The sequence below is a fragment of the Pipistrellus kuhlii genome, unplaced genomic scaffold (assembly GCF_014108245.1).
Source record: "Pipistrellus kuhlii isolate mPipKuh1 unplaced genomic scaffold, mPipKuh1.p scaffold_m20_p_19, whole genome shotgun sequence".
Classification (NCBI taxonomy): domain Eukaryota; kingdom Metazoa; phylum Chordata; class Mammalia; order Chiroptera; family Vespertilionidae; genus Pipistrellus; species Pipistrellus kuhlii.
Window position 1 is genome coordinate 17,570,118 of NW_023425504.1, and position 14,507 is coordinate 17,584,624.

Sequence of the window (14,507 nt, forward strand, 5' to 3'; positions counted from 1 at the left end):
CTATGCCCCTGATTCTATCATATTCACCAGTTTATTCTGTTCCTCAGATTTTTAATTCACTTGATTTTTAGATTCACTTGTTGATAGATATGTATTTGGTGTTCATGATTTTTATCTTTACCTTTTTCTTCTTCCTCTTCTTATAGAATACCTTTCAGCATTTTATATAATACTGGTTTGGTGATGATGAACTCCTTTAGCTTTTTCTTATCTGTGAAGCTTTTTAGCTGGGTAGAGTATTCTTGGTTGTATGTTCTTGCTATTCATCACTTTGACTATTTCTTGCCATTCCCATCTGGCCTACATGGTTTCTGTTGAGAAATCAGCTGACAATCGTATGGGTACTCCCTTGTAGGTAATTAACTGTTTTTCTCGTGCTGCTTTTAATATTCTCTCTTTATCTTTTGCTCTTGGCATTTTAATTATGATGTCTCTTGGTGTGGTCCTCTTTGGATTCCTTTTTCTGCGGGGGGTTCTGTGTGCTTCTTAGACTTGTAAGTCTATTTCTTTCACCAGGTGGGGGAAGTTTTCTGTCATTTCTTCAAATAGGTTTTCAGTATCTTGCTCTCTCTCTTCTTCTGGCACCCCCATAATTCTGATATTGGTATACTTGAAGTTGTCCCAGAGGCTTCTTACATTATCTTCAAATTTTTGGATTCTTTTTTCTTTTAGCTTTTACAGTTGAGTGATTTTTGCTTCTTTGCATTTCAAATCTTTAACTTGATTCTTGCATTCTTCTAGTTTGCTGTTGGGTGTCTGGATATTTTTTATTTCAGTCAGTGTATGTTTAATTTCTAGTTGGTCCTTTTTCATATCCTCGAGGGTCTCTCTCATATCTTCGAGGGTCTCGCTAAATTTATCAGCCTTTTCTAGGAAATTCTTGAAAAACCTAATAACTATGGTTTTGAATACAGGAATCTTTATATCCGGTCAGTTTTTTTGTCCTCCATTTCTTTCGTTTGTGATCTGTTTCCTTGTCTCCTCATTTTCGCTGCTTCCCTGAGTTGGTAGGGTGGCTTTGTGTGCTAAGGTGTCCTATATGGTTCAGTGGGTCAGCCTCCCAGTTACCTGAGGTGGATACTGTTGGTGCACCCCTTTGTGGACTGTGTGTACAGCCTTGTTGTGGTTAAGTCTTGATTGTTATTGGTGTCACTGAGAGAAACTGACCTCCAGGCCAATTGGCTGTGAGGATCAGCTTTGTCTATGCTGGGAGACAGCCTTATTAGACTAGACTTGCAAAATTACAGAAGCCTCTGTGCTCAGCTTGGATGGGGCAGAGTTTCAGGATGGAGCCTACAGTCTTGGCTTCCCATCAGCCCCATCCTATAACGTTCCTGAGTCTCAGTGTCACTCAGTGTCCTTCGGTACTCGCCACAAGCACCTCTGAGAGAAAGGTGCCCTCAACTTTCCCCTGCTACCAGACAGTATAGTCTCTCCCCCAATGAGCCCGGAACTGGGGTTCAGTGCAGTTGGAACTGGTGTTCAGCACAGTCCAGAGCTTTTCTCTCTTTCCCACTAGGGCAATCCAGTGGCACAGTCAACAGTCTGTCCTGTGTGTGCATTCATGTGCATGCCTCCAGGGCTTTGCCTTTCGCTGCTCCCCTGAGTTTCTGCCTTACAACTCAGATTCCCTCTATATGAACCTGGGTCCACAGGATCTGGCCCAGAACTGGGGTTCACTGCAGTCGGAACTGGGGTTCAGCGCAGTTGGTGCTTTTATCTCCTTCCCTATAGAGAACACCTGCCAGACACTCAGCCATCCCCTCCTCTCCAGCTCCCTCCTCTCCACATGCACACACTCTCTCAGGCTTTTACAGCTCCTCTGATTTTCTTTCTGGTTTTATCTTTCCTTCTAGTTGTAGAATTTCCAGTTAGTCAGCTTTCCTGTGGTTCTGGATATGTCCATTTTGTATTTTAGTTGTATATTTGAAATTGTGCGAGGCTGCAGTTAGGTGTTTACCTACGCCACCATCTTGGTTTCTCCGAAAATATCACTTCTTTATAGAAAAAAAAAAGTCTCCATCTTTCCTTCTCAACATCTGTTCTCTTTCTTGGATGCTCAAAAATAAAGTTCCACCACTGGAGTTTAAACTAAAAGATTAAAGTCCAAGACACTAATATAGCCTGAACATTTTTTAAGAAACCTCTGTTTTAAATAATGAATAACCACTTTGATTTATATACCACAAACACTGAAATTTGGCAAGGGAATGGAATGAAATAGACTATATCAATGTTTCCCCTGAGCAGCTTTGTAAGTACCAATGAAATATTATAATCCAACAAACAAGACAGCTAACAGTGGATTTCTAGATGCATTTTGAAGTTAAAGATATAATATTGATATTATTTCTCTTTTCCTTCTCAGTAATAAATATGTCATGAAAAAATGTTAGAAGCATTAATTATTGGCAAACAAATAGTATGAATCTTTTACAAAGTAGGTCATATATGTTCTGAAATTTCAAAAATGTCTAGGCAATATCAAGAATTGTATTGGTAAAAGCATGAAATTTTTTCAACACTTGGAACCAATTTTTTCTTTCTTGGAATCAATATAGCTCACTAAATGATCAAAGTAAATATTAATATATATCAAGCAAAAAATAAATGAGATTACATATCCTAAAGCTTTTACTTACAGACAAAACCCTCAGAGAGCTCTCTGTCACCATTTTGTAAACAGTGAGGTAAGGTTTAATGCTACCTATCACAAAAGTAATCGCAAGTTTCTGTCTTGTGTGCATTTATTTTTGTAATGTAGTGCAGAATGAAGAATAAAGCCTAAAAGAGTAGATATAAACATAAAAAACAAAGAGCTGGAGAATGCCACAAGTAAAGCTGTAATGCTGCATATTATTTCAAAGTAAAAATAAGTCAACTTTCATAGCAACTTTTTCATTGACTAAGGGCACAGTATGAAACCATCTGGCTATTATGGAAACTTTGTAACCCAAAATGGTACACAGTGAACTTGGACTCCTCTAAAATCCTTTAACACTTACTGGTACTTAACATGTATTAAAACTACTAGTTTTCTATAGAAATGGTTCCTAACTTGTCTTTCCAAATTTCATAGAAATTAAAGAAGGTAGCACTGATGGTTTCTGAGGTATTGGAAGTATTACAAAGAACTTAGTAAAATGATTCATTTACCTATGATTGAGTTTCATGTAATAATATTATTAATAATAATAGAATTCATTGAATCCTTACAAAACTCTTAAATTTAAATAGTGACCACTTTTAGTTGGAATTATATTAACTTTATATAAGGGGAGTTTATAGACATACAGGCTTTCTTAGTTTTAAATGAGAACAGAGTCATTTACTAAATAATACTACAAAGATCTTTTAGAAGCTGATATCTATAGATCATAAAATTGATGAAAAGGCTAATAACTAGTATTTGATGTATATTGGTCTTATTTCTTCTAATAGAACAGGAGATCATCAAGAGCAGTAATGATCATTTCCACAGAGTTTAACACAGTGCCCAGCACATAGAAACCTATTTGCTTGATCTGTATAGTAATAACAATAATAATAACAATAATAATAAAGCTAGAGCTGAGCTGGCGTGGCTCAGTGGTTGACCATAAACCTATGAACCAGGAGGTCAAGGTTCTATTCCCCGTCAAGGAATATGCCCAGGTCTTGATCCCCAGTAGGGGGTGAGCAGGAGGCAGCCAATGAATGATCCTTTCTCATCAATGTTTCTATCTCTATGTCCCTCTTCCTTCCTCTCTGCAATCAATAAACATTTAAAAAATAAAAAAGCTAGATATTCTTATTGGCATTTCTTTTAAATTGACATGAGGGAGGATATAATGATTTTCTATGATTCTTTTATGATAGGTGGACCAGGATCTGAACTACTAGAGGGATTAATTCTTAGGTCCATAGAATAGAGTGCTTCCAACAGAACCAAATAGGAAGTGGTACTCAATAAATTAATTGTATAAGGTTCCCTGGAGGTATTGATACTTAGTGCATCTTACTTCCTATGCCTATTTCATCATGGTCCTGAATACTTGTCTGAAGTGTCAAAGAGCAAATACAGTCAACGAGAAAATCTGGCAACTTCATAAGGTCACAAGCCAGGGATGTTTTGTATCCTTAAGTTTATATGTGCCAGTGGATGCACTCACTCTATCATGTGCTAGAAGTGAAGAAATCACTCAAGAATGCTATGCACAGTGCCTGCACTACATAATAAGAATCTGCTACTATTCAGTGTTGAGACTTTACCAAGCATTCAATAAGAAAATTAATACATTCTTTGCCACTCTGTCATAGATTTAGTATCATGATTTAAAAAACATTAATTCCATTCCCTAATTTGCAACATGAGCCTGAGTTTTTAAAGTGTCCTTTACCCCTACTTTCTTCCTGAAAAGTATATATCTACACTAATAAAAGAGGAAGATGCATATTGACTATAACTCTGCGACACCCACCAGCCAATCAGGAGTGAGCATGCAAATTAACCTGACAAATATGATGGGTTAATTTGAATATGCAGGTGCCTAGCAGCCTGGGTCCTGGGAACATCCTTGGGACCCAAGCCGCTCCAAGCCTGTAGGCTCACATGTAGGCCCTGAGCTGCCAGGGTCCCAGAACACCCCTGGCCACTCCTGGCCTACAGGCCTTGGTGCCAAGTGGCTGGGGGCGGGGTGGTAGAGACTTGAGCAGGGCCAGAGCAAAGCCAGGGGTGGGGGGCCTTGCCCAAACCATGGCACAGGCTTGATCAGAGCTGGGGGTGCTCTGCCAAGCCACAACAGAGGCTTGAGCGGGGCCTGAGTAGAGCCAGAGGACCCTGCCCAAGCCACGGCAGAGGCTTGATCAGGCCTAGAGACAGGGGGGTTGGGTGCCAGCTTCGGCTTGCCAGCAGCCCTGACTCTGTGCGTGAGCTGCAGAGGAAACACCTTTTCTGACCACTCATTGACTAAGCTCCCTGTATGCCACTGGTAATGTTCTTAGTAACTTGGGTAATAAAAATACAAAAAGGTGATCTAAGATTTTTCCACCACACTCCTGAAGGAAAAAATGAAGGTCCACTGCTGGAGCGCTAAGAAATGTCATATTCTACCCTAGTGGGTTTGGCTCAGTGGATAGAGCCTCGGCCTGCCAACCACAAGGTCCAGGTTTGATTCTGATCAAGGGCATGTACCTAGGTTGTAGGCTCCTCCCTGGCCGGGGCCCAGGTCAGGGCTCATGCAGGAGGAAACCAATCAAAGTGTCCCTCTCACATTGATGTTTCTCTCTGTCTTTTCCTCTCTCTTCCACACTCTCTAAAAATCAATGGAAATATAACCTGATGTGAGGAAGAAAAAGAAAGAAAGGAAAGAAGAAGAAGAAAGGAAGGAAGGAAGGAAGGAAGGAAGGAAGGAAGGAAGGAAGGAAGGAAGGAAGGAAGGAAAAAAGAAAGAAAGAAAGGTCATATCTTATGAAAAACAGATCTTGAAAATGCCTAAAAAAAGTTGTCATTTTTTTCATGAAGGGACTGCTGATGAAAACACCTTGGTGGCTGTGGTGGCTGGCAGTGGCTGAAGCAGCAGGATAATGGGGCTGGCGCTTTCCCCTGATCAGCCCGGTTGCCATCAGTAGGATATCCCCTGAGGGCTCCCAGTCTGTGAGAGGACACAGGCTTGGCTGAGGGACACCCTTCCCCCGCAGTGCACAGATTTCGTGCACCAAGCCCCTAGTGTAGGGGTGTTGAACTCAATCAGAGAAGGGGCCAAAATCTAAAATCCAGCCTAAATCGCGGGCCGAATGGTTTACTGAACAGTCATAAACTGTCATTGTGATGGAAACGCAGCAGAGTGCAGTGATGGCAGCGCGGTGCGGGCCACATTGCAAGGCCTGGCGGGACGGATTTGGCCCGAGGGCCTTGTGTTTGACACATGTGCCCTAGTGCATATACACTGAGTGGCCAGATTATTATGATCTCTGAACGCATAATAATCTGGTCACTCAGTATATATCCAATATAATAAAAGGCTAATATGCAAATTGTCCCCTCAGCCTGGAGTTCGACCAGCAGGCGGGCCAGCCAACCGCCCATCCCCCCCCCCCCCCCCCCCCGCCAGGCTAGCTGAACCCCACCCATGCACAAATTCATGCACCAGGCCTCTAATATACAGATATACACAAACACTGAGTGGCTAGATTATTATGACCACCCATCAGTACTTTGTTGGGCCACCTTTTGCCTTCAATACTGTGGAGATTTTTCTTGGCATTGACTCCACAAGATGTTGAAAGGTGATGCGAGGAATCTGGCACCATGCCTGATGAATAGCACTGTCCAGTTCTGTGAGATTTGATGGTTGTGGAACCAGCTGCCTGATGGCTCTTTTAACTTCATCCCACATATTGACATCTGGTGATTGTGGGGGCCACCTAAGCAAGGTAAAGTCTCCCTCATGTTCTTGAGACTACTCCTGCACAATATGAGCACCGTGGCATGGCACATTGTCTTGTTGGAAGAAGTCATCTTCATTGGGATACGCCATCAATATGATAGGATGAACTTGATCAGCAATGATACTTAGGTATGTTTTGCTATTCAGACGTTGTTCCACATGAATTAAGGGCCCAAATCATGCCCCAAACCATAACACTTCACCCACCAGCTTGAAGGGTTGTACTCATGCATGTGAGGTGCATGCTTTCACGCTGTTTCTGTGAAACTCTCACTCTGCCCTCTGCATGATCCAACTGGAAACATGATTCATTGGACAACATGACTTTTTTCCCAATGCTCGACTGCCCAATCCTTGTGTTCCTGTGTGAATTGGAGATGTTTATCTTGGTAACTGCATAAAGAAAAGGTGTTCGAACAGGCCTTCGGCTTCCATATCCCATATGATGCCGTGTACGGCTAACTTGCCTACAAACGTCAGATGGTCATAATAATCTGGCCACTCAGTGTATATACACATTATCCCTTTTGGTGACTATAAGGTGTAATAAGCTCTTAATGGTAGTTCTTACCATCATTAATAAACCCTTATACCCATTAGCCCATTGTCATAGAGCAGAACCCTGATGGTAGAAAGAGTCAACACTTTTGAGATGATCAAAGAAGTTCAGTAACTTCTAGTGAATAGCTAGTGAATAACACTTAGTGAATAGCTGAGCAAATATCTGAACTCTTAAAGCCAGGTTCTTGTCTCAGAAACCTGCTACCTATTCTTGTGTGTACCCAGTCCATATGAAAGCAGTGATTTGACAGCCTAAATGATTCAGATAGCTTTGGAAAAAGTCAGCCCTGAAAGTTTATAATCATACTAGAGGCCCGGTGTATAAATTTGTGCACAGATGGGGTCCAGCCGGCCCCCATCAATGGGAGCTGATCAGGCTGGGCTGGCCAGAGGGAGGAGCTTTGGGCAGTTGGCGGGGGGAGGGAGGGAGATGGGGCCCCAATCAGGCCAGTTGGCTGCCGCAGTGCACATCATAGCGATCAGTCATTCTAGTTGTTGCAGTCGTTCTGCCATTCGGTCGCTTGGCATTTATATATGTAGATTAAACTATATAAAAGCTATGTACAGAGTGAGTATGCCTTCATGCTCACTTAAAGGCATGCCAATGAACAGAAGAGTCGATTAGAAACCATAAATGAAGCAACTGTGGTGAGATCTAGAATGACCTGATGGTACATCAAAATGGATAATGCTGAAAGATTCCCAACTCTCATCTGTGTCCCACCTTCCCCAAATTCCAGAAAGCTATTAGCACACACAAGACTATCACAAAGCTAGCCCCAATCCTGAAAATGGAGCTTTGGCTTCATGTTCTTGATGATCCCATTCCTCCCCAGTGCCCTCCCAAATATCAACCTCCAGGTAATCAGGCCTCTGATGGAAGAGAGGAAGTTAGTGGTGCAGGATCACTTCTGTGCTCTACCCCATCACTGCCCTTGTACCCAGCAGGTAATCATTTGCCTCAGGGAGCATTTTTAAGCCTGACTACTTTTTCAGAATTCTGAGCACTTTAATGGGACTGTGCACAGGAAGGAGGGCACGGTGCCATGGAAAACAGAAATGCAGAAGGGAAATTTCTATCAATAGGGACAGGGCCTAGGGGAAATAGCTTCTGGGTGCACATGGGGAGGCTGGACCCCAGGCATTTGGTCTCTCAGTCTAAGTAAAAATACCTCATCTCTTGTGCCCATGGGTCCAGGAGCATCAGAGCTGCCCCCCTTTGAGGGCCTATGTGGAATTGGACAGCAAGGGTAGCAGAGACTATCAGTAAATGATGGAAGTCTCTAAAGTCTCCCCCTCCCATTCTTTCTTTTTTTAATATCCTCACCCTAGGAGTAAGGATATTTTTTCCATTGATTTTTACAGAGTGTGGAAAAAGGGGGAGGGGGTGGGAGAAAATGGGGGAGGGGGTGGGGAGAGAGAAAAACATTGATGTAAAAGAGACACATCGATTGGTTGCCTCCCACACACACCTGGACCGGGCTTAAACCTGTGACCAGGAACCAAACCGGCAGTCCTCTGGTGCACAGGCTCTAACCACTTAGCTATGCCAGCCAGAGTTCCCCATTCCATTCTTTTTTTAAAATATATATTTTTATTGATTTCAGAGAGGAAGGGAGGAGAGAGATAGAAACATCAATGATGAAAGAGAATCAGTAATCAGCTGTCTCCTGCACGCCCCCTACTGGGGATTGAGCCCGCAACCCAGGCATGTGCCCTGACAGGGAATTGAACTGTGACCTCCTGGTTCATAGGTCGACATTCAACCACTTGGCCACACCAGCCAGGCCCACTTCCCATTCTTGAGTAACTCTCAGGAAGAAGATCCTTCAGTAGTGAATGAGACTGACCTTTCACCTCAGTGAGATGGAGGAAAGATGCAGATTTAAGCTGCAGCCTTTGAGCAAACCTGCCCTGAGATACACACTTCCCAGAAGACACAGCAGAAAAGTGCACACACTTTGTTTCTAGTTAGAATCAGAGAAACCTGGACAAAGGGTGAGCTTGGTGAACTGGGCATATCTCAAGGGAGAAACTTTAGGACATCTTTTGTTCAAACAGGAGGCTGATCTAACCCCTCCCCGCCCCCACCATGGCTGCCTTGCAGCAGCTGCCTCAGGAGTGGAGAGCCTGTCCAGAATACACCAAGTGAAAGGAGCATTCTCAAGAGTGCCTGTCCCACCCAGTGCAGGCTATTTTTAATCCAGTTAGCCTTCCCAAGAGAATGTCTGTTCTTAGAATTCCGTTTGCTCTTCATCCACTGTTTTTTAAAAATATTTTTGTTTTCAGAGAGTAAGGGAGGGGGAGAGAGAGAAACATCAATGATGAAAGAAAATTATTGATTGGCTGCCCCACACTAGGGGGTTGAGCCCGCAATCCGGGCATGTGCCTTGACCAGGAATTAAGCCGTGACCCCCTGGTTCATACATAGGTCAATATGCTCAATTACTGAGCCACATCAGCTGGGCTCTTCATCCACTCTTAACTGAAAGAGGACTTACGATGAAAGTGGCCGAGAGCTCAGGACTTGAGGGTATAGCTAACACTCCTGAAGCACTGCCCTTCTTTAAGACAGTCACCCAGTGGCCTTTCAGGCAACCAGAACAGCTGTCCCTCTCAAGGGAGGAAATCAGCAGAATACTAGAAAAGTCCTGCTTACATTCTTGTGAGGCTATTTTTCTGATCTTTGCCACTGCCCATTCGTCTCCATTGGGATTAACATGATGAGCATTTCTATTTGATGTTACTCTCAGAACTGCAAAAATATCTTGATGTTATTGCAATTGGGTTTACCTAAAGGTCATACTACATAAAAGGCAAAGAACTCACCTCTGATCTATTTTGCTACCTGTGGAATTTAACACTGCAGTCTTATCAATTAATTCCTTGTCCCAATGGAGAAATTAAATTCTAACAAAATTACTTTGTCCCCTCCCCTTATATCCCTGATGAATGCCAAACCATCTCTTCTGTTTTCTAACCAAACTCACCAAATGTTATAATGTGTGCACCAGGTATTTTTTTCCTGTTAATCCTCACCTAAGGAAATTTCTTCAGTTGATTTTTAGAGAGAGTAGAAGGAAGGGAGGGGGAGTAAGAGGGAAACATCGATGTGATGAGAGGCACATCCATCGATTGATTGCCTCCCGACTGAGCCAGGGATAGTAGGAGCAGGGATGGAGTCCACAACCCAGGTTCATGCCCTTGCCCGAAAATGGAATCTATAACCCTTTGGTGCATGAGCCAATGCTCTAACCACTGAGAAAACTGGTCAGGGCTTGTACACCAGATATTTAACGTATAAGTCTAGTTCCAAACACATGCTAGAGAATAACTTTTTTAATGAATTTCATCAAATTTGCTATTTGTGGATTTTAACACTGCAATCTTATCAATTAATTCCTTGTCCTAACAGAGAAATTAAATTTTAACAAAATTATTTTGTCGCCATTTTCCCTCCTGATGAATGTCAAAATATTTCTTCTTCCCTGACTGCTGGTGTGATATCTTTAGGCTCTTGGAAGATCTTCTAATGGGACAGGTTCAACTTCTTCAGCAACAAGTAAATTCTGTGAGAGTCAGAAACACAAAATCAGGCCTTCAACTTTAAGATTAAAAACAAAACAAAACATAAACACTGCAGTAGTTTACAAAGGAACAATAGCATTTTCAAGGAAAAGCAGTGCTTCTAAAATTCAATATAGTGTATAACTCTAAAAAACACATGGCTCTTCCCAGACAAAGACATGGCATTTTCAGGGAAAGGAGATTAAAGACAGCAGAAAGGAGTGAAAAGGAGAAAAAGGCTTCATGACTTCAGCATCTCCAGGGTGTCAACCAATCAGCATCAGCCATCCAGAATATACCACCTGCGGACTTAAATGCAATTAGGAGAAATCCCCTATTTAAAGAGTGTGATACTAAAAAACATTCTCTCTTTGCTCAAGTTTATTTTTTTAAATATTACTACCGGTAAACAATGTCACCCCAATAAATTTAATTTAAAATAAAAAGGAAAAAAATGACATAACTACATATGTGTTTGTATGTGTACCCACCATGATAAAAAGTTGTTAGTTTGAGTAATGGAATAATGGCTTATTTTATTTTTTCTATGATAATTTTGGTTTCAGATTTTTTTGTAAAGTAAATGAGTTGTTTTGTTTTTGGTTTTTTTTTATCAGAAGGATGTTCTAGGAAATTGATTTTTCTTTGGAATGTTTACATTCTTACTTACCTTCCTGAAATGAAGGATCCAGGTCTATTCTCTTACATACAGAATTTCCTGCAAATATAGCAGAACTTGCGCCATGGAAAATTTATCGCTCTACACCATGTGCAGTTCCAATTCGGTCCTCTGTAGTGTGAGGCAGACATCTTACGGCGCTGTGATTGTGAAGCTCTTATCCCTTTTGGTTTCTTGGCCTTCTGCCCCTGAAACTTCTGTTTCTTTTTATTTTCTCTCATGTCAAGGCTTTTACTGCCCCCCAGGGAAGTGTCCTGGGGTATCTGAGAGTCTCCTTCCTGACTCTGGCTCTCGGTGCCTCCAAGGGGGGCAGTCCCCTGGGGCCTCTCTGGATCTCCTTCCTGGCATTGGTTTCTGTTCCCCCCTAGATGAACCACCCCCTGGGATCTTTCTGAACTTTCTTCTTGGCCATGCCTCCCACTAGCTTCCAGGGGGACCATATTCTGGCATCTCTCTGGGTCTTCCTCCTGGCTGTTGTTTCTGATGTCACTCATGGTAACCATGCCCTGGGACCTATCTAGATGTTGTTCCTGGCTGTGGTTCCAGCAATCCCAAATGGGGACCATCCCCTGGGGCCCCACTACACTGTCTTCATGGCTGTGATTCCTATTGTCACTCAGGTTCACTAAGCCCTGTGGCCTCTCTGGATCTTGTTCCTGGCTAAGGTTTCTAACATCCCCTAAGGGGACTGTATCCTGGAGGAAGTCAGGACCTTCCTCCTGGCTGGGGATCCTAGGGTCCCACAGTGGGGCCCTCCCCTCCTGGGCCCACACTGCAGCCCACGGGTTAGGGGTGTAGATCCCCAAAGGAGGCATAGGTGGCATTACTGCCCCTCCTGCTTCCATGAACACTGCTGCTGGTGGTAGAGGTGGCAAGAATGGGGACTCCGGTAGGAATGGTGGATGAAATTGAAATGGGTATGGCACGAACACTGGCAGAGGTGGTGGCATGTTCTGGGCCCAGAGATTGCCAGGCATCCCCATGGCCTCCATATTTCTCTGCTGCTCTTCATTCAGGGGCCATGATGAGGCCCCGAACTGCCTGGGTTGAGGCCCAGGCATCATTTCTTGGTTCGGTAGGGCAACCTGGACCCACCCTGCAACCTGGAGTAGCTGCGCATGAAGTACATCACGCTCATTCAGCGCCTGCTCCAGGGCAGTCCGTGTTAAGTGTAGCTGCAGGGTCTTGTTCTCATGCTCTACATGAAGCCTCTGTAGCTCTGGAGCCAGACCGCAGGCGGTCCCCTCGAGCTCCTCCACCCGGTTCTGCAGCTGCTGGACCTGGCACACCAGCTGTTCACGCTGCCTCTCGGCCACGCGCACGCCCAAGGCGAGCGCGCTCCAGGTGCAGGCCCTCTGGCGCATGCGCGGTACCTGCGGGTCAGTCAGGACGGCCTGGAGCCGGTCCTCGATCTCGTTCCAGGACTGCGAGCGGAGCGTCGTGTAGAAATCGGGGCCGCCCCCGTTCAGAAGGACTTCGTTGTTGATGAAACTGACCACCTCGTTGTGGCGGAACCCACCCGCGGCGTCTTCGAAATTCCCCGCCATGGCCGCCGAGGTCTAGTCAACCGCCCGCCTCACAGGGAACAAGGCCGCCAGCCCGCCCGTAAAAGCGGCGGCTGCCAATCCAGGTGCCCCTCACCTCCAGGTTCAGTCTCAGTCCAGCCCTAGCCAAGTCCCAGCCTCTTCCTCCGCCTCTTTCCTGCCTCACACCCTCCTTTTCCTCACTAGCACCAAAGCTGACTATCGCACCACACCAACTCCATCGCGTAGTGACCACGTACTGCGTCACAACTGTCAACCCGCAAAGCCTTCTGGGACTGACCTTTGGCCCATCCCCTGAGAATTATGGGAAAAGGAACTGTTCCATGCAAACGCTAAGCAACTGACAGCTGGAGTAGCTCTCCAAATATCAGAGACTTTCAGGCAAAATGTTGAGATAAATAGGATATTATATAATGTTAAAAATGTCAATCCATCAAGATACACCAATTGTAAGTGCATATACACTTTATGCACCTAAAAACAGAGTTCAAAATGTATGCCAAAAATAGAATTGACAGTAGATGCAGTTTTACAGGGATAGTTGGAGACTTCAATACTCCATTTTCCAAAATTGATAAAAGATCAATAAGGAAATACAAGACTTGAAAAACACTATAAACTAAATAGACCTAACAGACATCTACAGAACAGTCAATCCCAAAAATGCACACTACATATTCTTTTCAAGTGCACATTGAAGCTGTTACAGGATAGACCATATGTTAGGCCACCAAATAAGCCTTAATAAGGTTATGAAGACTGAAATCATACTATGTCCTCTGACTAAAATGGATTGAAATTAGAAATCAAGACAGGAAAAAATGAAAAATATACAAAAGTGTGAAAATTAAACAACACTGCTAAATAACCAGAGGGTCAAAGAAAACAATCACAAGGGAAATTAGAAAATAAGTAGATATTAATGAAAACAAAATACAACATACCCAAACTAATGGAATTCTGTGAAAGCAATGCTCAGAGGGAAATTTATAGCTGCAAATGCCAAATTTTAAAAAAGAAACATATAATGTTAAGTTAATAATATAACTACCCACCTTAAGGAATTAGAAGCAAGCAACGGGGGGGAAAATGACAGAATTTAGAATGGAGATAAGCAAAACAGAGAAGAGAAAAATAGAGAAAGTAAATCCAAAAGTAGGTTCTTTGAAAAGATCCATGAAATTGACAAGTTTTTAAGAAGATTGTTCAAGACCAAAATAAAGATTCAAATTACTAAAATCTGGATTGAAGAGAGGACATTTACTACTGACCTTAAAGACATAAAAAGGATTATAAGAAAATACTATGTATGATTACATGGCAATAAATTAGGTACTAGATGAAACACAAATTCCTAAAAAACATACAAACTACAAAAATGGACTCAATGCAATCCCCCTTAAAACTTGAGTCCTTTTTCCCCCCCAGAATTGTAAAAGCTGATCTTAAAATTAACATGGAATTGCAAAGGACCCTAGTAGCCAAAACACTATTTAAAGAATAAAGTTGGAGGTTTACACTTTCTATAAGTCAAGAGTGTCAAAACAGAATGATACTGGCATAAAGATAGACATGCAGATCAATGGGATAAAATTGAGAGTTCAGAAATAAACTCATACATCTATGGTCAACTGATTTTTAACAAGAGTGCTAAGACCATTTAATGGGGGGGGGGGAACAATCTCTTAAAAAATAGTTCTGAGATAACTGGATACCTACATGTAAAAG

The 14,507-nt window shown here is 43.0% G+C and overlaps 1 protein-coding gene across 1 annotated transcript; it reads right to left on the reverse strand.

The window, feature by feature from the left end:
• Positions 1-11,245: 11,245 nt before the first annotated feature.
• On the reverse strand, positions 11,246-12,782 carry TEX13D (TEX13 family member D). The gene has a single exon (XM_036443543.1). It carries the CDS (start codon positions 12,780-12,782, stop codon positions 11,259-11,261), a length of 1,524 nt encoding a protein of 507 aa, XP_036299436.1. The 3' UTR covers positions 11,246-11,258.
• Between the last annotated feature and the right edge of the window lie 1,725 nt (positions 12,783-14,507).